Here is a 23,374-nt window from a genome sequence, read left to right as displayed (position 1 = left end):
TGCCGTGAAATTATGTGATCAACTTTCAAAACATATTGATCCCTGATCTTCACAGCAGTCAACAAAGTGTCCGGTGACAAAATTTCTGTTTAGTTGTTTGCAAATCAGAGAGAACAAAATCATTGCTTAAGTAATATTTGGGCACAGTGGCATTAGCAGAAAAAATATATAGTAACTAGCTGCTACATTTAAACCAAACTAGCGTTGAGATCAGTGGTAAAGGTGCAAACCAGGTACGTATCTGACTTTCCAATAACACACAGCTCCAAATCTACTACAATGTTGTGTACAAACATTCAATAAAGGCTTCAGAGAGGTCTCGGGATAACTTTCTATCAGTGTCTATACAGTCAGTTCAAAGTCCTAGAATCTTCCCTGCACTACTGTTTAAAACTCCTACTGTATTCAACTTTGTAAGATATCTACTGCTATTTAATGCTATTTATGTGTGCAAGACTGCAACGCTGAAATGGTGTGTAACGGTGTCTGGGTGAATGTGCTATACAGTATATGTACTTGTTTCTGTAGGTAAACATCAGTTCTGTAATGACATGGATGCGATGTAAAGCAATGTCAAAAGTCACGGGAAAATAAGAATCACCAAGTGTCAGAAAAACGGGATTTGGCATCTTAGTTGAAGGTTTAAGGGGGGGGGGGGGGGGGAGTGTCTCTCCCACTTCTAACAACAACTTTTTTCCCACTCACAGATGGAGAAAGACCACTTAAATATTTTTTCTGAAAAAAAAATAGAGGGTTCCTTGAGAAGCCTGCTCTTATGCCCGATCAAGCAAATGCAATCTACCCTAAACCCCCCCCCCCCCCCCCCCCCCCCCCCCCCCCCCCCCCCCCCCATACCCTGCAGCCTAGGGCAGACTCAGGCCACGCTAGGTGTAAATGACCTCCAGCACAGAGGGAGGCGCTATAAAGTGATGAGTGCCGCTAGGATGACCAGCAATGACGCCAGAAGCCGACTTGTTTTCTGCAGGTGTGGTGCAGCGTTTGTTTCACTTCGGGAGGGTGCGGCTGTTTCATGGCTGGTGTCGTCTAAAAGATACATAAGAAAACAAAACAAAAACATAAACAAGGTGAATTTATGTTAGAAACTGCTCAATGCAGAAGTGAATCACCGGAAAACTATGACATTTAGGCAATTCTTACATTACTTTTATGTCAACAAGAAAAAACCAATTGCTCATGTTCTATTTATGAAAAATATTACTTAGATATGAATATTTTAGGTTCATGTCATGAAGTCTGAGTTGCCATTTGAACTTAAGTTGCCATTAATGTTTCTACCCCCACTGTCAGAGACATTTTGGATTAATCTCCCAGGTGGGCTGCTGTCTGTGTCATGTGTATGTTGTGTGTGCGATAGTGGCATCAGTATCTGTGTGCAGCCATGTGCCTGCTGCACCATGGGAAAGTAGCTAAACCATGCACAGCAAAGGACAGATAGAACAGAGGATCAGACAGTTACGTAACTATACAAGAGTGTGTGTGTGTGTGTGGTAGGGAGTGAAAAGACTGGCAGCAGCAGATGAAGGATGAATGTTTTAATTCTCCTCCTTTAAAGAGCACAAAGAAGGGAATGAGCCAAAAGCAGCTTGTTACTGTAGATTAGAGGCAACCATTAAGGATGCAGACAGGATAGCACTGCTGGCACACAAGCACAGTGGAAATCAGGCAGGTGGGCTTCAAAAATATACAACCATATGGTTTTGATCTGTATGCCCCATTTAGGTTTACAGTTATGGTAGCTAGGCTGAATACACTGTAAAAACTGGAGCGGTCGGAACTTTTCATAATAATTACTCCAAATTGTCAAACAAAAGTTGTCGTTATTTAAAGAAAAAACTCTCATTGCATTAATACATCAAGTTAATCTTTTGCTCCAGTGAGAAAAAGGAGGATCTGATTACTGCGTTTTTAATCATAATTCAAAGCAAATGACTATGTTTTGTTAGCTTGTGTTTCATAGTTGGAGAATGAAGTACAAACGATCTTACTTCACCTTCATTCCATTAGGACTACAAATGTTCGTTTTAAATTAAATCTTTTATTTTTTTTAAAAAGAAGACAAATGCCTGACGGGGAACTTTATCTGTCACTTGCATTAAAAAATTAAGATAATCACTATTTCAATTCACACACTATCTGCAATCATCTTATCATGATGAAGTTAAAACTGTCCATGATAATACAATTTGACAACAGAACAAATACTCCAAGTGCTTCTTTTACCACTTAGCTGCCCTCTCTGCAGTTTTTCAGTGAAATAATTAATATTCTACGACTTGGTTTTGTGTATGTGATGTTTAAAGTGTCTGTTAGTCCGTTTAAATATAAAATAAAACTTTTATTGCCATCACAAAAATATTACAACAGGAATGGCTGTATGCATGACAACAGGAGCGATGGTGATTCTGTTAGCCTTACAGAGTTAAACCAGGAATTTACTTTTATGATTTAGTGGGGTATAATTGCAATTATTTAAACCAAATACAAAGTAACAGAAGAATTCATTTTCAGTTATTGTGTAAAATGACAGAAACTCAATCCTTTATATATTCTCAGCATAAACTTATGATATTAAATACAATTTTTATAACAGCATGGTTCTCAGACCTTGAAGTGAGCTAGTACTGGAATGAGACAACAGCATGTGGCTGATGTGGAGTGTTTCACTCTAAGGAGACTGAAAAATAAAACACTATTTGTTTATTCTGAATACAAAAATAGTCTGAGCTGAGACACAAAGCCAAACAGTGAGTCAAAATAGTTTTAAGTATGTTGTATGTCAAATTAGGATGTCTTAATTTGACACTAACCGCATTTATTGCAATGTTTTAAGTGGCTGCTTCAATGTACAAAGGAAATAATGACTCTAGAAATATTAAAGGTTGTATGTCTGTATGGAGCACAACAGATTGCAAATGACACTGCGCTGACTTAATCCATATACAGATGGAAACACCATATACAGCCCACAGCATAATTATATAAACAGCTATTTTTAACGTAAGCGGCAACAGTGACATAACACCACTTTGGCAATCTGGAGAACAAATGTGTCTTGGAGGAAGCATCAAGCAGTGATGTGGAAGGACGGGCATCACAGTACAAGAAACACATACATGAAAGTCATACTGAAAAAGAACAAAGAAGCAGGAAGCCATACTAACCTCGTGGTTCTAATGTATTGTCTACTTTGTCGTTTACATCAAAAACACGGTCATGTACACCTATAGTTTTCACACAGCTGTCTATAACAGAAAATAGGGAGAATGAGAAATCATTAGAGGTGTGTGCCAGATAGGTTAGTTACATTTGCAAATCCCCCCACCCCCTCTCAACCCCTGATTTGAACATCCCAAGCAAAAAAAGCTCATGGCAACATTCAGATGATTTCAACTGATGTGATAAAACGGCGTCGTCTTCATGTTTTCACAAAACATTTTCTTAGCAAGTAAAGCAGGTCTGTGATCAATGAAATGAGCATGTTGGACAGTGAGCTAAAGGTATATCTGGGTAGTGAGGTAACCACACAATTAGTCTTAAGTTGTTTCGATTTTCAGTCCAAATGTGTACTTCAACGAGCTCTATTACAAAACCCCATGTTGAGTGCAAGCACTTACTTGATGGTCGGACGAAAACTTTGAGCTTCAGGCATGTTTTCCTCCCGTTCTCTGCAATCGTGGAGGCTGAAAAGATACAACAGCCACAGGTAAAGATTTCGATATCCAACTTGCATTGTAACTGTGTTGCACAGTACACAAAACGAAACATTTTTTTCAGCTGCATTTTTCTTTTATGCAAAGACTGGCTAAAATCCATTTCTAATAAATAATCTATATCTATTTCTTGTAAACAACAAAAGTGAAGTATTTTATTCGAGATACAGATGTGCAAAGAAACTCTAGAAAAAGTAGGGTACTTTGCCCACACTTTGATTTCACCAATTTAGATGCTAGAGCTCATCTTGGAGACAAAACATTGTGTGTATAGTTTATGAACATATGTTGCTGTATATTTCTTCATAAAAACCTCAACACTCAAAATGACCAAATTTCCACACACAGAGGATCTGTATGCTTCATCTGTAGATGGTTTGTGGTTACTGTCGGGAAGAGGATCCCTTCCCATCAAGCCCATGAGGTGTGAATGTCTGAGCGTTAGTTGTCATAAAGGTTGTATCACTTCACCTAAAAATAACTGAAGTGGTGTATGTGTGTGCGCCTATAAGTGGTTGACCACTAATGGTGGTGTGGTGAGGCACCAGGTGCTGTCCCATACAGACAAGGATAGGGGTCAAACACATGCCACTTAGAGCATGGTTGGTGAATGCTGCTGAAGGACATAAGGGTGTTTCAAAATATTTGTTGCTGTCTTGGGTCAGGACCTTACATCAAGTTGAGAAAAACATTGATTCTTTCCACTACTGTGACACATTAAAGCTCTTTCTGTTTGTAGTATCCCCCTCACCTGAGCAAGACCATATTTTCCACTAAGCTAACTTAAGTCATATCCAAAGCCTACTATTGAAGTACTTTTCAAATAAACCTTAAAGGGGTCCTATTATGGTATTTTGAGTTTTCTGAGCTTTCTACAGTGTTACAGTGTTGAATCCTCATCAGACAGGTGAACGGCACTGTTTTTTATCACCTAAACGCATGTTTGAGTTTGAGTTCCAGCACTCTCTCTGTTCGGTTTCCATGGTGACAAAAAGCGCGTTTTTTTTCAGGTTTTTTCAGGTTCCAACATGTAGGGCTGTATGCTATGTGTTGACATTATATTTTGTTTTTTTTTTATTGAGTTTATATTAGCCTAATCCTTCTGTTTATGAGATGTTACAATGACGGCGAAAGCAGGTGTGGTGCGCGCTCCCGATGTAGTGCAGTGGCCCACAGACGGATCTGAGAGGGTCGGTCTGAAGTAAATAAAGCGATTTGTGACAATAACTCGATCAATCCCAGCCCTTCTGGTCTCAGAAATGAAAATAAATTAGCCTGAAATGCTCATAATAGTTCCACTTTCACATTTATCCATACCAGCTAAAAAAAAAAAAAAAAAAAAATCCCCTCCTTTCATTTGTCAGGATGGCCAAATCAAACCTGAACTGGACTCTTCTTTTTATATTTACAGCAGATGCAGCACAAAAATAAACATCTTATACACAACCTCATGACTAAAAGAAAAAAAAATAAAACACACAAAAATGTCTGTCAGGAGCTATACGAAAGAAGCGGGCAATATGTTTACATTTACTTATCAATTCAACAACCAACAATCGCTGATACAGCTCTGTGTGTCTGTGCAACCCAATTACATGATACAAAAGGAGACTGTTTTTCACATGCTACTGGGAGTGAACGCATTCATAAAAAATATTTAATACAGACTGATTATTTCAGAATGATTTCAGTATCTAAACATTTGAGAGCAGAACACTTAAGCTAACAAAACTATCCAAAGCCATCAAATGAGGGAAGTGCCACTTTAGTATGTCCTTCTGGGTGATCCAACTTATGTGTCTAAATTCTAACTGAGCGATGGGTTAGGGTTAAGAAAAAAAGCATAATCATTATTTTTCTAATTGGTTCAGTATTTAACATTGAGTTCATTATGAGACAGATTGAAAAGATATAGTTGCTTTTAATATTTCAAAGAAATATTTTCAAAGAATATATTGTACATCAATGTATCCATCTTTCCATATTTAGCTTCTTATCAACATACACACTGCTTTCTGTTCTGCTTCCTGTAGAGCTCACTGAGCTCTCCGTGTCCCTTTCTCTTCACGACCTCACTGCTATCGTTTTAATTTTCTACATCACTACATCAGCTGTTATCCGTGTGTTCATGATGGCGTCGCTGCACAAGAGAGGTCACTCAGGATCAGTTGCTGTTTGTCACAGCTCAGCTTGTGTTCTGCGGATGCGGGAGGTTGGGGTAGCGGAGAGAAAGAGAGCCTTATTATTTTGCCGTGGAGGCAGCTGATGACACGCTAATGAACCTTGGCCACCGTCGCTCACCCACTCACTCACATATACGCGCCAGAGCCCACACAATTTATGTCCCTCCAGTTATTGTCACACTTCTTTACTCTCTTATTTTCATTATGCCAAACACTCACACACACCATCTCCACATGTTTTATCTTCATCATCATTGTGGGCTGAGTTGAGTCACAACCATCGACACCAGCCACTTAGCAAAGGCAGCTGATCATGAGAGAAGTATGGCCCTGATGACAATGGGCAAAGAGCACGTGGGAGTCCTTCCCATGCTGGCAGTCTGTAAAGCTATTATGTTAACAGATTTCAGTCATGATGCTCTTTTTGCTTCCTACACAAGAAAAAAAAAAGACTAAATTTGATTTTATCATAAAATATTTTTTTTATTGTTTTTTGTTCTTATTGTATTATATTTCATTCTTAATTCACCTATTCTAGATATTTTAAATTGACCTGTGTTTAATTATTTTATTTGGTTATGTCTGCGTGTGCAGCACTTTGGCTCATCTGGATGTTTCTAAAGTGCCCTATAAATAAATTTGAGTTGAGTTAAGTTTCCTCAAGCATAAAGCTACCAGCCATATAGCTGTAAATACAGTAATAGACCATTTCATTGTTTACTTATGATGAAAAATAATATTCAAGTTGCGTGTTCTACTCTTGGAAAAACAAAATATTATTCCTCTACTAAGTCCCAGTTTGTCTAAACTGGTGGTTGTTTATCTTAGATTAACAAACTGCTGAAGGCCAGCTTGTTGCTCTTGTCGGCAGTGACATCAACACCTGTTATTCTGGTTACCTCCAACTCCACAACCTAACCATCAATCCATTCACCACAAGCAAGTGGCTGCTTTGAAGGACAGAGGAAAGATCTCCCAAGATGTGGGGGAAGCTCGGGTTACTCTTGTCCTCTGGTTGGTAATGGCTGGTTCCTACGGTGCACTGCATTATGGATCAGCATTAAGGCAAATGGAATGAAGCAGAATCCAATTACAGAAGAACAAACAGGTGGGCTCAGAGCAGCTTAGGTCCCAATTGTTTCAATCACAACTCAAGTCTAGCTTGATGTAACATTATCAGAAAAACATGTTTCTTCCATCTTTGGATGGAAGATTCACATACCAGACGTAAAAGAGATAAAAGCTACATATCGGATTTCACGTTGGGTAGACACATCGAATTGTATCTGGGAACCATACAAAGTTCTTATGTGTTATTTTGGAAATGTAAACCCCCAGCTTTCACTAGGTATGATTGTGTCATGTTCTAAAGCCCAGAAGCATCACTCTGCTATGCTAAAAATAAGTGGCTGGTCTATTTTTGACAAATGTCATTTCAGTCAGTACCAGGCAAAGGAATGGGACAGGAAGTGAGACTCAAGAACACCACTAACAGCAATTTTTTTTTAAATAAAATGCCTCGTTTAGACTCACAACATAACTGAGGTCAGATCTTCATTTAAAAAGAAATGACAAGAGCGAAAAAGAGATTAATTATAAAGTAATTTTCTACACTCCCTTAATCTGACTCACTGGGATAAGTGCACTCTGGACTGGTTGCCATTCCATCACAGGGTGTGTAAATTAACTGTAAGACTTTTTGGAAATAGAAAGTGAGTAAGACTGATGGGTATCCCTACATTTATATTTACACGTATCTGCATTTTTTTCAGTGGAATAATTTGAATAATAGACTATTTATGCAAATGTAATCTGATACTTTCAGATTCTCCTGCAAGGGCGATGTGACCATGCCTCACCCCTGGTTTTCTCTTGCAGCAACGAGCTCAGATCCAGACTGCTTATGACTTTTCATCATTGTTGCCAACTTTACAACTCTGCACCTATATTTTCTCACCTACTTTTTTTTTTGTCAAAACAATTATTAATCAATGCAATAACATTTTGGAGAAATCATCTATTGTTATTTATCATCTAAGAGTGATAGAACTGCATGCAGTCACTTTTGCCCACCACTTTTTACCCATCTGAGCTGCAGCTGTAAGACATAAAAACTAAATTTGTCAGTCATTTTACATGTAAGTAAAAGGTACATCAATTGTCATTTAAACCAACCACATTTCCTTTATGAAACGACTGCCTGTAATTAACTTTATTTTTTCCGCTAACTAACTGTACTATACAATGAATAAACAAAACAAAAAATTGTAAAAACAGCAATGTTGTTAGAAAAACTCAGCTGTATTACATAACATATGCAGAACATATGAGAAGTGAGATAGTAGTTGATAGAAATAAAGAGTTGTAAGCTGCTGGCATAGCTTGAATATGGACATATACTTAATTATAAACTATTTATCACAATCTGTCTGAAAATTCTGGGGTTCAGGTTTTGTTGTTTTGTTTTGGTTGTTTTTTTTTTCTTCTTTTGTCTGGTATGGCCTCACTGCCAAGCCACGACCATGAGTGTCTAACCCATGAGATCACACAGACATGTGATTTTGCATGGTCTAAATGTGACTTGTACAGTCAAGATGATAACATGTTCTGAAATGCACTCTGTGTGACATGAAGCCTTGTGAGGGAATGAAAGAACACATACCGCATCCAGATTCCAATGCATCTGCATTGTGGTGAATCCATGTTTAAATGTTTAACTGTGATACTATAGTTTTATTGGTAATCTATCATTGAGTCTGTTACCATCTATAGCCCTCTCAAAGACATTAAAACATCAGTTAAAATCAGTGAATTTGCACTTGGCAACACTGATCCAAGGCTCAATGGAACACGACAGACTATCAAGCAATTCATCAAATGGCTTTAAGTTTACAACAAAATTATCTGAAATTCACCTCTTTTGATAAGTATGCTTGTGTTTATCTTGTTGAGGACTGCAGCTCAACTAAATCTAAGTATACATGTCTGATCGATCCACATGTCTAGTCATTGTGGTGACAAACTGTAATTTTATTCTACACTAATTTATTACCACGCACTCCTTTAATTTCAGTTTCAAAGCCCTGGATCGACTTGCATGCTGTCATGCAAACATGTAACATTAATAGCATCCTGTTAGTGTGCCTCTACTCTGCATCAACTCTCCAGCTGGCTTTAATAATGGGGCTCTAATCCCTACATCCCTTCTTATTTGGTGGATGGGACGGGTTTAACTGAATACCCAGCAATGTTGAATCCAGCACAGTGCGTTTCTGGCTAGCCAATTTTGCCAGCTCACTGAAAAGCAGCCCACTGGCCATGTCTTTCATTCTTAAGGATTACTCATGTGGATTATGCCGTACAAAACTAGTTAGAGTTGAGGTCCAAGAGTCTGAATAAACATGGAACGGTTTCCAAGAGAAGGGACAAACAAAACTGAATTTTCACACAGCATTGCTTTCCAGGAACTTTTAAGCCATCTACATTTGTAGATGTGGCCACCAGTCGCCCTTTACAGAAATCCCCACTGAGAAGATGCTGAAGTCCAAACACTGGAGGAAACCTTACACTCAACAGATCCAAGTCCTTTTCTGAAATACAAAAACTTCTTAAATGATTTGTAAGTAACATCATCTGCTCCACTGTTCAGGATAATCTTTTCCATGCCGACAATGGCACACACATGCTTTTTATTACACATATGAGCAAAATGATTGAACTAAAATTGCGTTTGTGTGCATCTGTGCAAAAGAAGATGGAAGAAACTATCAAGTGAAGAGGCCCATTAACCATATGTTTCTACAGTGAACACACAATGGCTGGGAATGATGGAGCTGAAAGGAGCCGTAAAATATGTGGACTTGGATCCAGGCATCAACGAATATAAACACTTACCCCCTGGTGATAGCTGGCCTTTTGCTCTTTCCTAGTTTATTTCAATCTCCAACAAAAAGACAAAAGTTCTTTATGTCACTTGCAAAAGGGTGACAAGGTCACAAGAAAAAAGGGAGAGTGACAGAAAGACTGATATGGGAAGGGGAAGTTATAATGCCTAATTATACAACTGCACCACTCTTTTTTTTTAAAGTCTACTGAATATGAGCACAGTTGTGTGGGGATACAATTATTTCCATTTGCTATTATGTTTAAGTGGAACCAGCATCATAATGTTCTCAAAAACCCCATAATGGTTCTCTAACAAATTACTCTGTCTTCTTAAAGATGAAAAGCGGGTGATTGAAAGTCTGCAAACTCTTAAAGTCATCAACTCACTCTTGTCTTTGTTCTCAAATGACAATAAACTGGCAAATGTATTCATCTATGGGGAGGGTTGGCTTTTTTGAGACAGTCAAAGAATGATACTTTATTGTACATAATGCTTTATTCCTGCACTTGGTGTTACAAATACAATTATGGTGTAATTGTTGCAGCCTAGCCACTCATAAAAGACTGTATTGCATCAGAGGAGAAATGAAAAAGGAATAAACAAACTAACATGAATCACTAAAAAGCAAAGACGTAATATGCCACTAGGTAGTTTGTTTTGAATTAAAACATTTGTTTTGTTCTTTTTTTTTTTTGAATGAATCATTTTATAATAATAACAATAATTATAATTATGTCTTCACCAAACAGAAATGCTTTGACACTCAGTGTTTGAATTATTGCAAATGAGATATTCTAGACTCAAATCAGCCTGACTGTGTAAAACTTTTGCTCATCGCTGTATGTGGTTTAAAAGCCAAGGATATAACGTCCTTGTCTTTGTGAAAGTGAATAATAATCAGCTCCTGAAGCTGACCGTTAGATGCATGAATCTAACCCAACAGGTAACTTGTGCCCTCTGAATCACAGCCCTTCCCTGCCCTACTTTTCCTCTGATCTCTTGGCTTTTCCCAGCCTACCTGCTTTTTGGCAGGCAACATGAGGACTACTTTATTGGCACTCAAACTCAGATAACTTGATTAAAAACTTTTCTCTCTTACCTGCTTTTCTGAGGGCTGTCAACAAGTGTGATGACTTGGCATCTGGTCTATTTTAACCAAGCCCAGCTTAGCTTATTAACTGTTTTCAGTTTATTTTCTATTAAGAAGACCTTTTTGGAACTTCAATGAGGATCGCTGGATTTTACAGGTTATTGTTGGGTCGCTTTCAGGTTAAAACTATCGTTGGGTTTTTAATGCGTGCATGTGCATATATCACAAATGCCTAACCACATTGTTAAGGCACTAATGTCAAATGTAAAGATTCAAAATCACATAGATGTGCTTATAATAAATTTCACCCTTCAAAAAATATAGCACCCCTCCCATATTCTGTGTGGAAGGATCTGCATTTGCCAAGATGTTTCTCACAAAAACTCCAACATGCATATGCGTCTCTGCATCTTGCATGTGTTTGTGAAATGCAATATTAAAACCAGAGACATAGCAGATGAATCTTTGTTGCAAAACACACAAAGGAAGGAGATTTGATTAAAGTGTAGCGCAACAGACAGCTGCCAGAGTACATGCAATTTTTCTTATAAAAAATCCATTACTCCATCTCAGTGTTGTTGGGAAAAGCATCAGCTTCTCCATAAATATACACCAAAAAGTTTATTTTCTTTTTAGTTTTTTTTTTAGTTTTTTATTTAATAAGTCACGATGGTCAGTCTTGTTAAATCCACAGCCTATAATATATCTGCCAGCGGTCACTGTGGAAATTACTGCTCTGTTAATAACACTTTAAGGCTAAGAGAGTGCGATGCCCACTATGTGGCTGTTGATTGACAGCTCAACTGCTGCTGATGATTTTCAAGCCTCTGGAGATCAACCTGCGTCAAACTTTCAAAGCTTTTCAAAAACACATGGTGATTTCATAGTTATGAAAGTCCTGATTCATTTGTGGTTTATAGGTTCATCTTAAATGCCAACCAAATTAACTATTTTTCAAGTTAAAAGATTATACGCAATTATAGTACTCTATGTTTCCAGTAATTTAATGTTTCTTCAGTCTAATGTACCATGTGTGTTTCCATAGTGTGAAAGGCAGCTCCGCACAATAATTATTCACAGGGTTTTAGCTCCATAAGCAACAGCTCTATGCTTAACGCTGGCTTCAATTTAAAGATTTAAATAAAGATTTAAATGAATGACATCAAGCTTTGTGATGTGATATTATGTGTGTGTATATATATATATATATATATATATATATATATATATATATATATATATATATATATATATATATATATATAGTAAATCCAAGAGGGAGATGTGATGAATACTCAAGACAAGTAATGATGTAGTAACCAGGGGAGCCTGACCATCTATCATAATCACTGCAATATATCCTATACACTGTGCATCTGTGTGTTTCTACATATCTGTATACTGTATATATATCGTGCCCATAAGTGCATGTGTACCTGCTCAAGTATGCAAAGCTTTCTGTCACATTACCTTATGTCGTTAGACCATTTGTCACCACTGAGGACAGGGTGGGATTTTTCATATGAATGAATGAAAAGCTTGAGTTATAATAGTGTCCAGATGCAGGTTCCCTCTTGTACCACAAATGGAACAACACAGACTCTCTATCATCATTAGCAACCCTCTCAAAGCTCCAACAAAATACAGGCTACACACAACATCCCCTGCCTCTATTTCATTTGTCCATTAATGCCATTTTTCTCCTGCTGCTCCCTGCTCTATCACTACTTTTTTCTCTCCTCAAAAGCAGCTTGAAGGAGTGTAGTGCATCACAACATTTATGATCAATCACAGGACAGCTATAGACTGTTCTCTGAAGAATATACTCCAGCTTTGTGTGCATGTGGCCGAACAGTGGAGTTTAATAAAAGCTTACGATGTGTAAAAGTCTTGCAAAAATCTGAAGTTTCCTTATTCATGTGGTTGGCTCATATGAAAGCTTTGTCTTGTGCAACAAGTACGCTTGGCATATTGGCCTGCGGGAGTGTGCAGAGAGACTGAAATCTCACTGAATGTTTTTCATTTTATCTAAGGTGAGTAGATTCATCAACACCCTCTGGGTTTTGGAAAGTGCTCCTTTGATAACAGCCACAGACTATCCTTACCACTCAAAGGCACTGTTGATTGTCAGAAATGATCTACAGTTAGTCTACAAGAAAACATGCTTTCCGCGGTGGGTCTTCCACAGCAGGATCACAGCCAGTAGATTCTGATTTTCCACGAATTGTATGTGTCTAAAAATGCCATAACTCTTCTCACTCATATCCAGCAGTGAGCTGCCACTGATATTGGATTTCTGCCCTTTGCAGATTAAAATCACTCAAATGCAATCTTGTGGATTGTGTCCATATTAGAAAAATGTGCTGACATCAGCCTTCTGAGAGATGGGTTCCACTTAAACCAAGAATGCACTGTGAACTCTGACCCAAGTTCTCCCACTGTCCTTCCTTATCTCATCTGTCTCTCATAGAAACAGACAATTCAGAGCTGTCAGTTACTGCTAATGCTGTGTTTTTCTGAACTTCTTACATATAAGAGTAGCATTATATTTCTCCCACCCCTTGAATCTGTTGAATTTTACTTCTTTAATGTATTCTGCTAATTCGTTGACAGGCGGTTTCTGTGATGATCTATTGAGAGAACAATGCTGTGTGTTTCTACAAGAACAACAGGCTAGGCTTATTCTAGTTTTCTTCTTGTCTTCAATTAACTGTCGAAGACCGAAACAAGAGGCTGACGCAAACAAAACTGAAGAATTACGACCTTAATTTGTGTGAATTCCCTCTGTCCTGCATGCGTTGATTAAGCTGTTTTTGTTGTTGAAGGAGATGACAGCAGAACCCTGTCTTCTCTATAATTCTATCAGAGATGCAACAAATCAACCCTCGACCCGCATCAAACTCGTAGGGCGAAAACACCATTAACGGGCATTTTCTCTGCAGGAATATGATTTGACATCTTAATTTTCATCTACAAACTAGAAAGCTAATCAATCATGTCACTGAGGGCAAATTTTTCATCCACCATTCCCTCCAGTCACTGGGCTACAGAACGTTAATAGAGACGAGGAAAAGATTAACATTCAGCCACTATATGTCAGCACTACTTTGAAATAAAAGCTCTACTGTTTTCTGAGTACAAATTTCCTTACCAGAAAAAAGGGGAATTTGTTTTAAAAATGCAAATTAAGACTGGAGTCTGACATTTGTAAATTAGATTGAACTTTATTTAACAGGCACATGTCCAAATAAAGGATTTTCAATGTCTAAATAACTGGAATATAAATATTTACTGAACATACAGGAAAAGTATTCTACAAACAGAGGATTAATTAATGACAGGTGAGGGTGACAGGCTTGGGTATAAAAGGAGCTTCCAGAAGAACAGACATATTTTGGATGGACAAAAGAACGATGCACATATGTTTAGTGCTACAGGTTAGAGCTTTACCAAGACCTCACTCTAAAGTCAGTTGACCTACAGCAGTGTAGAAACATAGATTCAGAGTGTGTGTGTTTAAATTAACATTCAGCAAAAAGGTATAACATATTACAGGCAATGAAATCTTGACAAAAACTAATGAAAGACTCTTAATGACCAACATGCTCTGCATGTTTTTGCTCAAATGTTCTGAAAATGATGTTCATACTTAAACCAGGATTATGCAAAATACTAAAATTCTATGAGTGAACATACACATGGTATCTTTGGGGCGGGGAGTTTATTATAAACATGTAAGGAGATATTTAATTTGATAATTTATCACCCAGTAATGACCTTGAAAAGATTATGATAAATATAAGGACTGTGACGATACGCTTTTGTCCCGATTCAATTCAGTTCCAATTTTTTGGGTGCCAATTCGATTTAAATTGCGGTTCTCACGATTCCTCGACATTGCTGATTTTTGTAGGCTTAAAAACAAAGAAAAAAAAATGTACACAACTTTTTTTGTTTGTCATTTTTGTTTATTTCAATTAGGAAAAAACAAACCAGTAGCCCGACCATCATTCTGCTATGATGCACAAGAAGACAAGTAAAAAGATTAATAAAAACAATAAAACTGACAAAAATTTTAGAGTAGATTATTTTTATTTATTTGAAAAAAAATATTTTTGAACAAAAAAATTGATTTTCAAATTTTGAAGCAAATAATCCCAATATTTGATCCCCCCAATAAATATGATTAAGTATATTGTTGATTTTCTTAAAAGGTAGCCTTTTTATACTTTTGAATGCAACTTTGTTTTTATTAGATTTATTTTTTATTTGTTAAATCTTGACATAATTATGGAGTACTGATACATTATCAAAAGTTTTCTCTTTTGATTGTTTCTTGGTAAAATAAAATAAATGAAAGAAATTTCAGGTACACAGGCTTTGCCACACAAAGCAATGCTTACTTCATTTTCATGTGTTCATGGATAATGAGCTCTGGCTTGGGACACATAGGCGTTGGTATTGAGTGCAGGTGTGCAGTAAAACTGGTTTAGAGGGTAATGATGCATACGATTTTCTTACTTAGCTATTCTACACTACACCATTACACAATATAGGCAAATGGGCCACAAGGTCAAAGGGTGAGCACTGACTCTTTGTGCTGCTGTATAGCAAAAACTTTTTCCTGTATAGAAGCTAGGCGTAGTCCATTGACAGGCATTTGGTTGTTTTTAGAGGTAGAATCAGTGAAAGTTAATTTTCAACTAAATATTTAAAAAGTTAAAACAATCAGTCATCAATTGTGGTTTGAAATGAATAATTTAGAAATTTGGCATGTGGTACTTTAAATATAACATTTTTTGCACAAAAAGAAACGGTGAAAAAAAAACTGTAATGATCCAACTGGAAACAAGAAATTCCGGTTATGTATCAGAGTAAACATTGTCATTTATTTGCTCCCACCTCCTGTAAACATCAAGCTCTTCCTAAAAGATATTTAGAGCATGGAAAACCTTTGCTGCCAATAATCCAGCTACAAAAACAATCCCACAGAGACCTTAAAGGTGATGCCTGTATCGATGGTTACAGTCAGTCAATGTTTCCTCACAGCTAAACAAAATTTAGGAAAGTCTTTATTGATATTAGTATCTCTAATTAGACTGAACATCACAACAGTGTAGTGGGTAAATTGTTGTTATACAAGCAGGCAAGTTAAGTATCCACCAGACTGTCTCATAGAAGAGTAAGCATTTACTACAACTGGTACTACTACTACAACTACTACTACTTCTACTGTAACGTCTATTACTATTATAAAAGAACAACACCTTCAAGAATAAGAATAAAATTATAAGTCACTTATAAACTATTACAACTACTAGGCTCAAAATGTTCCAGTGTGACTTTGCAGTCTTACAAACCTGCACCTACAATTTACTTAAGAACGACATCAGTCTATCTTACAGATTATAATGGTGACGGTGTGTGAAAATACCTAAAAAGTCAATGAGTATGAATTATATTCAATGAGATATTTCAAGGTAAAATTATGCTTAAAACTTCTTTGTGTCATCCAGTCCGGTTATATCAACAACTTCAGAAAAGAAGCGTCACACAAAAGTTATTTCAGGAGTTTAGTTTCTGTTAACTGAGAAAGAACCACCAAACATTTAGGGTAACTTGATTATTCTGCTGAATAAAATAGCAACAAAGGTAAACACAAGTTTAGAGGTTTTCCTTGAAATTTATACAGATATCTGCTTCTGATATCTAAATAAGATTAATGGAGGTTTTATTTTTCTCAGTTTAATCGACATTCAGTTTTGTAGTTTTAAGTCTGTTTTATATTTCTATTCACTATATTAATTCCTTATTTATTACACCGGTATGTTAAAGCAGAATGCAGTCAAACAGATCACACAGATTTAAGTAATTATTTTTTACTCTTATAAAAACTAAAGTCCCCTGTATTATTTAAGTTCACATTGTTTTTCTTGGTTTTTTTTTTGGTTTTTTTTTTTTTTAGCAAGAAATAAAATAAAAATGAAGATTGGCAGTGGTGGATGAATTAAGAAGTCTAGTGATGTAACTTGATTCTTTTTCTTCATTTAGTTTTACATTTTGTCCACTAAAGTGTCTGATCTATCAGCAACCATCTGCCTTGCTTCATATCGACTCTGGCTCGACACAATGGTGGAGGGATATCACATGTCAGAAGACTTCATGGCAGATGACTTTAATATCCGCTACAGTAGCCAGAGAGGCTATGCGCTAGAATCATTCAATAGCCAATGAAGCCGCAGGCCACTAAACCAATATGGCGTGCTATGGCAGAATAGATGTGTTCCATGGAAACCCTGTCGGTCACAGTGTAATTTAATCCAGCCCTTAGGACAAGCATCTCTCAACAGAAATGGAAAAAAATGTAAGAAACCTGAGGGAGTGGATGAATTTTATAACCCTACACTAACCCCAATCTACGCTCACAAGTTACGACACTTTCATTTTTCCCTCATCTCATTTGGTTTGGCTGTCAATGCATATTGGCTGTAAAAGCAAAGGAAAATTAGATTAGTTTTTAAACCGACAAATGGCCAAACACCAGTTCGTTGAAAGGCGTCTGGGAAAAAAAAAAAAAAAGACACGGGTTACTTGTTTTCTTTTGCTTTGTAGGCAAGCGCAAGTGAGACGACACCTACTCACCACAGAAACAATAGCAAACATTGCTGAGGTGTGTTTGTTTTGTTTTTGTTGTTTTAACTCAAGTCTGTAACTATGACATACAACAGTGTGCTGCAAGGGAAGCGGAATATGTGAAACGAATAAAGTGCAGAAGTCTTGGCTGGCTGTCAGGTTAACTGCTTCACAAAAAGGTGCCAATTTAGAAAGCAGATCAGAGTGAAAGAGTGGAGCTCGCGGCTGCCGACTCTTTCATCAACGTCTGAGAAGTAAAAAAACACAACTACTCTGGGGTTCATAAGCCACCTAGAGCTGCTGCTAATGCCTTAGACCAAACTTTGCAGACACAAACAATGAGAAAACAAATAAAAACAAAAACAAAATAAAACAAAACACTGAAGTTTCAGTCCTTCAGCTGCTGATGGAATGAAGGACTAGTACATAAGCATGACTTCATATTTTGCAAAAATCAAAATGTCCTTGTGACAAATGTATTTTGGGCAAGTGGCAGCAAATCCACCACCTAACAGTTACTCCTCCCATGTGTGTGTGTGTGTGTGTGTGTGTGTGTGTGTGTGTGTGTGTGTGTATAGTCTGTTGGAAGGACAGCTCTACTCAATTCCACTCCATTACCAAGCTTTGATAAAAACCTAATTTCCCAGGAGCTTTAACTTCAGATGAACTCAGTTTGGCTCAGTTCTTCTGCCAAAAAAGCCAACAACCTAACATCTAGCACGAGCTGAATAAAAGCATACCATAATACAGGCAGAAGGCACCGTACTCTCTGAAAGATGTGGTATTGTGCAGCAAGAGAAGTGAGCTATAACTTTCAAACTGTCCCATTTTAACTACCTTCTGAATTCCATTTCCATTTTAGGGAAGAGGTTTGTGTGAGCGACGAGAGGAGTGCGGAGGCAAGAGCATGAAAGCATCTGCTGGGATAACTGTCAAACCACTCTCTTAGCTTGGTAGTGGCTCACAGAACACAGAGGAATCACTGTTGAATTAATGGAGAAGTATTTTGTCTGGAAAGGGCCATCTGCTTCTTTGTAGTGTTGTTAGGTAATAAGCTGTATATATGTTAAATAAGTTTCTTCAATTCTGACAGGAAGGGTTTAAAAAAGTAAATAAGCAGAAGTTACTCACAGATGTAATAGTATTCTCTTCCCGGTCTGAATTCGAAGCCCAGTGAGAAGGGAGTGAAGAGCTGGAACTTCTCTGAAAACTTGAGCGGTCCGTTTGGGGAGTGCGGCCTGTTACACTCCCAGCGCTTAAAGCCCTTGGCGGTGTGGTCGCATGTGCTGTATCCATCGTAGTTGACCATGTAGAGGACGTATCGCTCTGTCCGCTCCTCAGGCACTGAGACTTCATAATGAGGGCAATAGACGTCCAGGTAGTCGTTGATGCAAACGTCGATGTGGTAGTCCCCACGATGAAACCTGGTTGGAGAACAGAAGAGAGGTGATACGCGAAAAGATCGGTCAGTCATCTGAACAAACTGAATCTGAATTTCAAATCTATAGAAAAACATCATATCTCTTGTACTTATAAGTATTCTATGGTGTTTACAAGCACTTTGATGCATTTCCAGTGGTTGGTTTGCTTAGAAATCTTTACATGCAACATATGTTGACTCACACACACACACACACACACACATGCTGTTCAAAGGATTACAAACTTCAGCATCAATTCCTGAGAAAATATGTAGCAAAAACAAAGTTTTAATTCTTGCTCTTTAAAAAAAAAAGGAAAACCTTAATCAAAGATTTTTCTACACAAAAAGTGAGTGAGAAGTAGAAATTGTCAGAGAGAAACAGGATTGCAGGATGGCAGAGCAGTAAATGTCATGATAGGAAAAATACGGAGCCGGGATGTCTCCGAGGGCTGTGCAGTGAAGCATCTTTACAGCAGCAATGATCTAGAACAGGCCGCACAGGGTCAGAGGGCTGCAATACATACAGGGAGTTTCATCAAAAGGCCACACATTGTCACAAACTAGCATCTGCGCACGCACACACACACACACACACACACAAATGCACTGTTGCAATCTATTCTCCGTTGATCCACAAACAGGCCTCTCATCTGTAGAATTTTCACAGAATTGGAGAGCAATTTCTGCATTGCAAATGTTCTGCTTTATCTGGGCGGTATGACCCGAACCTCGGGGTCAGAAGGAGGCCTCCGAGGAAAAATGCTGAACACCTGTTAACTTGTTAGTGATGCCCTCAATTAAGCAGGCGCACTTGAAGCGCTCTAAGAGTGATGATGTTAACCACAAAATTGCCATGCCTATCCGCACAGCTGCTGCTAACTGGTTCATTTCACACTGAAGCCAGGTGGTGGGAGCCTATAACTGAGACCCAGTCTCTAATGTTGTAACAGCACAACCTCACAAGAATTTTTGAGGAAACCTTTAAGTGAAATCTGCCTCTGCTGTCTATAAGAAAGACTCTTCAAGCCCCAAGAATATACAAGTTGCAAAGTGTGTGACAGAAAAATATAATTTCATCCCAAGAACTCTGGAGCCTCAAGATGAACATTCTGAGGGAGCATTGAAAGTATTGAAAATGTTTTAAAAGAAATAACAAGTAATGTCTCTTTTAAATGGTTGATAGATGTGATAAAGAACAATAACTAACTGATAAGACGATTCTCAGGCTGGTACACAAAACCACTGCGGGGAACTTTAATGATTTTCATCCAACATCTTCTAATGCTGCTGAAAATACACCTTGCACAATTGTATGAAAAACTCTTTCTTTCCACATTTTTTCCTCACTTTTTTCCACTTATTTGCTTTTTCAAACCATAATGGCTCCACTGCTCTGTTGTCGCGCCTGTGTGATGTTGGATTTTTTACTCTAAAGAATGGATCTTTTAAAATCAAATTGCCATACGTGTGCGGAATATCCCACGCGGATTGCTTCAGCCTGCAGTCCGTCTGGACAAACTACACAGAATTACAATCACAATGAAAACCAGACCACTCGTTTTGAAGATCAAATAGCAAATTAGGAAGAAAAAAAATGTAAAGAAGTGTTTCTGGTGCCTTCAAGTGTCTCTTAATTCATGTTGGTATAATGGAATGTTTTGTTTAATAATCAAGCGACAAATTGAGCCGAGCCATTTCTCATTATTGGGCTCATGTGCGTCCTCTGGATGTGCTCTGTATGTTTATGTGGACATGTGAGCCTGAGCTAGCATGAAATGTAGTTTTGCTGTGTTTATCCATGTAGGGTAAATACCAGTCTAAGAGTGTTTACAGCTGAGGCATGGAGGAGCTCATCTGTAACATTTCATTTAAAACATGTCTATGGAGGTCCAGGAAGAGCCATGCATCTCTCTTACTGCTTCAAAATGTCACTGACTTAATGGTTACATCCTCCCATCCACTCCTTCCAGCTTCTGTGTGTGTGTGTGTGTGTGTCTATATACACCTTGTGTGTGTGATAGTGACAGAGCAAGAGAGAATGAGAATTAGAGTGTGTATGCATGCATCAGTGTGGTAGTGTGTGTGTGTGATGTTTCAGCTGCCCTTCTCTCCGTGCCTCAGCAGTCAGAATAGCGGCTTGTGGCCCTGACTGCAAATGAGCCAGAGGATGTTTGGGTGAGTGAGCTCATAAAAAGGGACAGGAAAGGCATTTGTAACATGTATTTCACACACATACATGCACATATGCAGGAAAGGCCCATCTAGCACACACACACACACACACACACACACACACACACACACACACACACACACCTCACAAGTATGCACACATGTATTAGGTTTGTGTTATCTTGAGTGAGTTCCCTGGCACATTGGCAAAGCAGCAGCAGTGAGACAGCCAGAAGCTGCTAATGGCACGGAGTGAGAAAGGGAGCGAGGGTGAGAAACAGAAAAAAGGGGGGAGAAAGGACCTGCCTCCAAAAGAGGGTGATGGAATAAAAAAAAAAAAAAAAAGAGAGAGAGGCAGCAAGACTGAATACTGCAGATAGTACAGCCGGGCTCCCAGTGAGTCTTCGCAGTAGTCATTTATCCATGCAGTCATCATTAAAGGAGACTCTACTGAAACTGCTTGTGCATAACATGACATGACTGTTTGCAGCCAAGTCTCCTTAGAGACTGCTTGTCATCAAGATGTGCCCGAGGGAAATTTGGATTTTTTTAGGATTTGTTGTGTTTTTTTGTTTGTTTTTTGTTTTTTTTATTCTTGTCTCTATAAAAACCCAGTTATCATGGGAGTCATGTGGGAGTTTTAGATGCGGCTGGTGTCTTGTTTATAGCAATGGGTGATTTAATCGGCCACTGCAGTTGTATAAACAGTCCCTGCCTTTCAGCGGTGAGAGGAAACTGTTCCTCAACACAAAATGGATTCGTGTTTTTCAAACAAACTGTACATCAGCCACCGTGTTGCATATACAAGCTCCAAGTTGTTATGCACCAATGAAATGTAAATCAGGGATCTTTGAGAATCCAGAAGAGTGAAATGTGGGCAGGAGAGACAGAACAGCAGTGCTGGTGTCAACAGAAAGAAAGACTGCAATGGTGCTGCAGGGTCAACTAATGTAGAGAGTGTAAGTTAAACCTGAATCACTACTACTGTTTTATTAACATTGTGTGGACCTAAAAAACCAAGATTTTATAAATAATAAATCTAACTTAACAGAAATTTTTGTTTTTTCCTCTACCTGCTGCTGTGTTCAAAATGCAGCTGTTCCACCAGTCCCAGGAGAAATTGATGCTCCATGATTTGGACTGTTTCTTTATAAGTATGTATTTAAATAGATGTACTAATGAACTAATACTCATATCCTTCCTACATCCCAGTAGGAATCTCTGAAGACATTTTCTTAAATGTTGTACAGAAACTCTTTTACATAAGTGGTAAACAGCATAAGATTGTCTGAGTGGATTCACATCACTGCAAAATGCAATTTGATTAAGACAAAAAAAAAGGGATAAAAGGGCAGAATATGATGGAAAATGTGTCGTTCAATAGCTGGTACTTTATTTGCTTACAAATGACAGAACTGTTCATTCCATAAAATCAACATGCAAACCGGTTGAATGAAATTGCTTTGTGTACAGAGAAAATAAACTATTGCATAAATGGAGTAAATAAAGTTGTCACGAATCCACTGAACCTATTTTGTTCTCTGCATGCAGTATCAACTCCATTAGTATCAAAGTTACACATTAGGTTCTGAAGCTGCAGTTTCTTTAATGGCCACGTGAGGCTTGTCGAAGTCACTTGTTGAAGTCAGTTCCCATCAGACTGCTTACAAGGTTATGTTACGGCAGGAATCAACATGATTACAACCATATACATAAACATAGGTTTGATCTCTGGCCAAGTTCTCCCCTCCAGCTGCATCAGGGACTCAATTTTACCCATCAGTTTCTATGTAATGGCTTCAAGTGGCCCCATCCTGTAATAATCTACAATATACTCTTGGTAGCAGGTGAGCTATCGGATATCTTGATGCCTTTGAGTTTTTTCTCATACACATCCTTTGTACGCTTCTTCTAGCAAAGAGAAACCCAAGATCAGGACAGCTACATGTACTAACTTCCACAATTTATGACCTATGGGTGGATAATAAATTAGGAAACCATCCACCCACTGGCAGAAGCAGACTATGTGCAGACGTTGGACCACAGTGATCTGGTGGGGTAAAATCCATGTAACATCTGGTCTGACTAGTTTTGAAATTTGCATTTTCACATAAAGCTCTGGTGTGTAATGTGTACAAAACTTCAGCGACACAGCACACATGAGAAAATGGCTTTTTTTTTTTTTTTTTTACTAAATTAAGAAAAAAGCTGTTGCAAAAAAAAAAAAAGTTATCCTCACTCCTCCCTCAATGCCAC

The 23,374-nt window shown here is 38.0% G+C and overlaps 1 protein-coding gene across 1 annotated transcript in view; it reads right to left on the bottom strand.

The window, feature by feature from the left end:
- Window positions 1–911: 911 nt before the first annotated feature.
- Window positions 912–23,374, bottom strand: part of efna5b (ephrin-A5b) — a gene marked incomplete at its 5' end in the record, with an annotated part of 87,268 nt that continues 64,805 nt past the window's right edge. Inside the window, 4 exons of the mRNA XM_079251512.1 lie at window positions 912–1,044; window positions 3,183–3,263; window positions 3,636–3,701; window positions 18,655–18,947. Of these exons, the coding sequence (XP_079107638.1) occupies window positions 920–1,044; window positions 3,183–3,263; window positions 3,636–3,701; window positions 18,655–18,947 (565 nt within the window). The 3' untranslated portion in view covers window positions 912–919. The remainder of the gene's footprint in view (window positions 1,045–3,182; window positions 3,264–3,635; window positions 3,702–18,654; window positions 18,948–23,374) is intronic.

Source organism: Telmatherina bonti (genome assembly GCF_933228915.1).
Source record: "Telmatherina bonti genome assembly, chromosome: 13".
Classification (NCBI taxonomy): domain Eukaryota; kingdom Metazoa; phylum Chordata; class Actinopteri; order Atheriniformes; family Telmatherinidae; genus Telmatherina; species Telmatherina bonti.
Note: the sequence above shows the minus strand (reverse complement) of the source record. Positions and strands in the feature narration are given on the sequence as shown.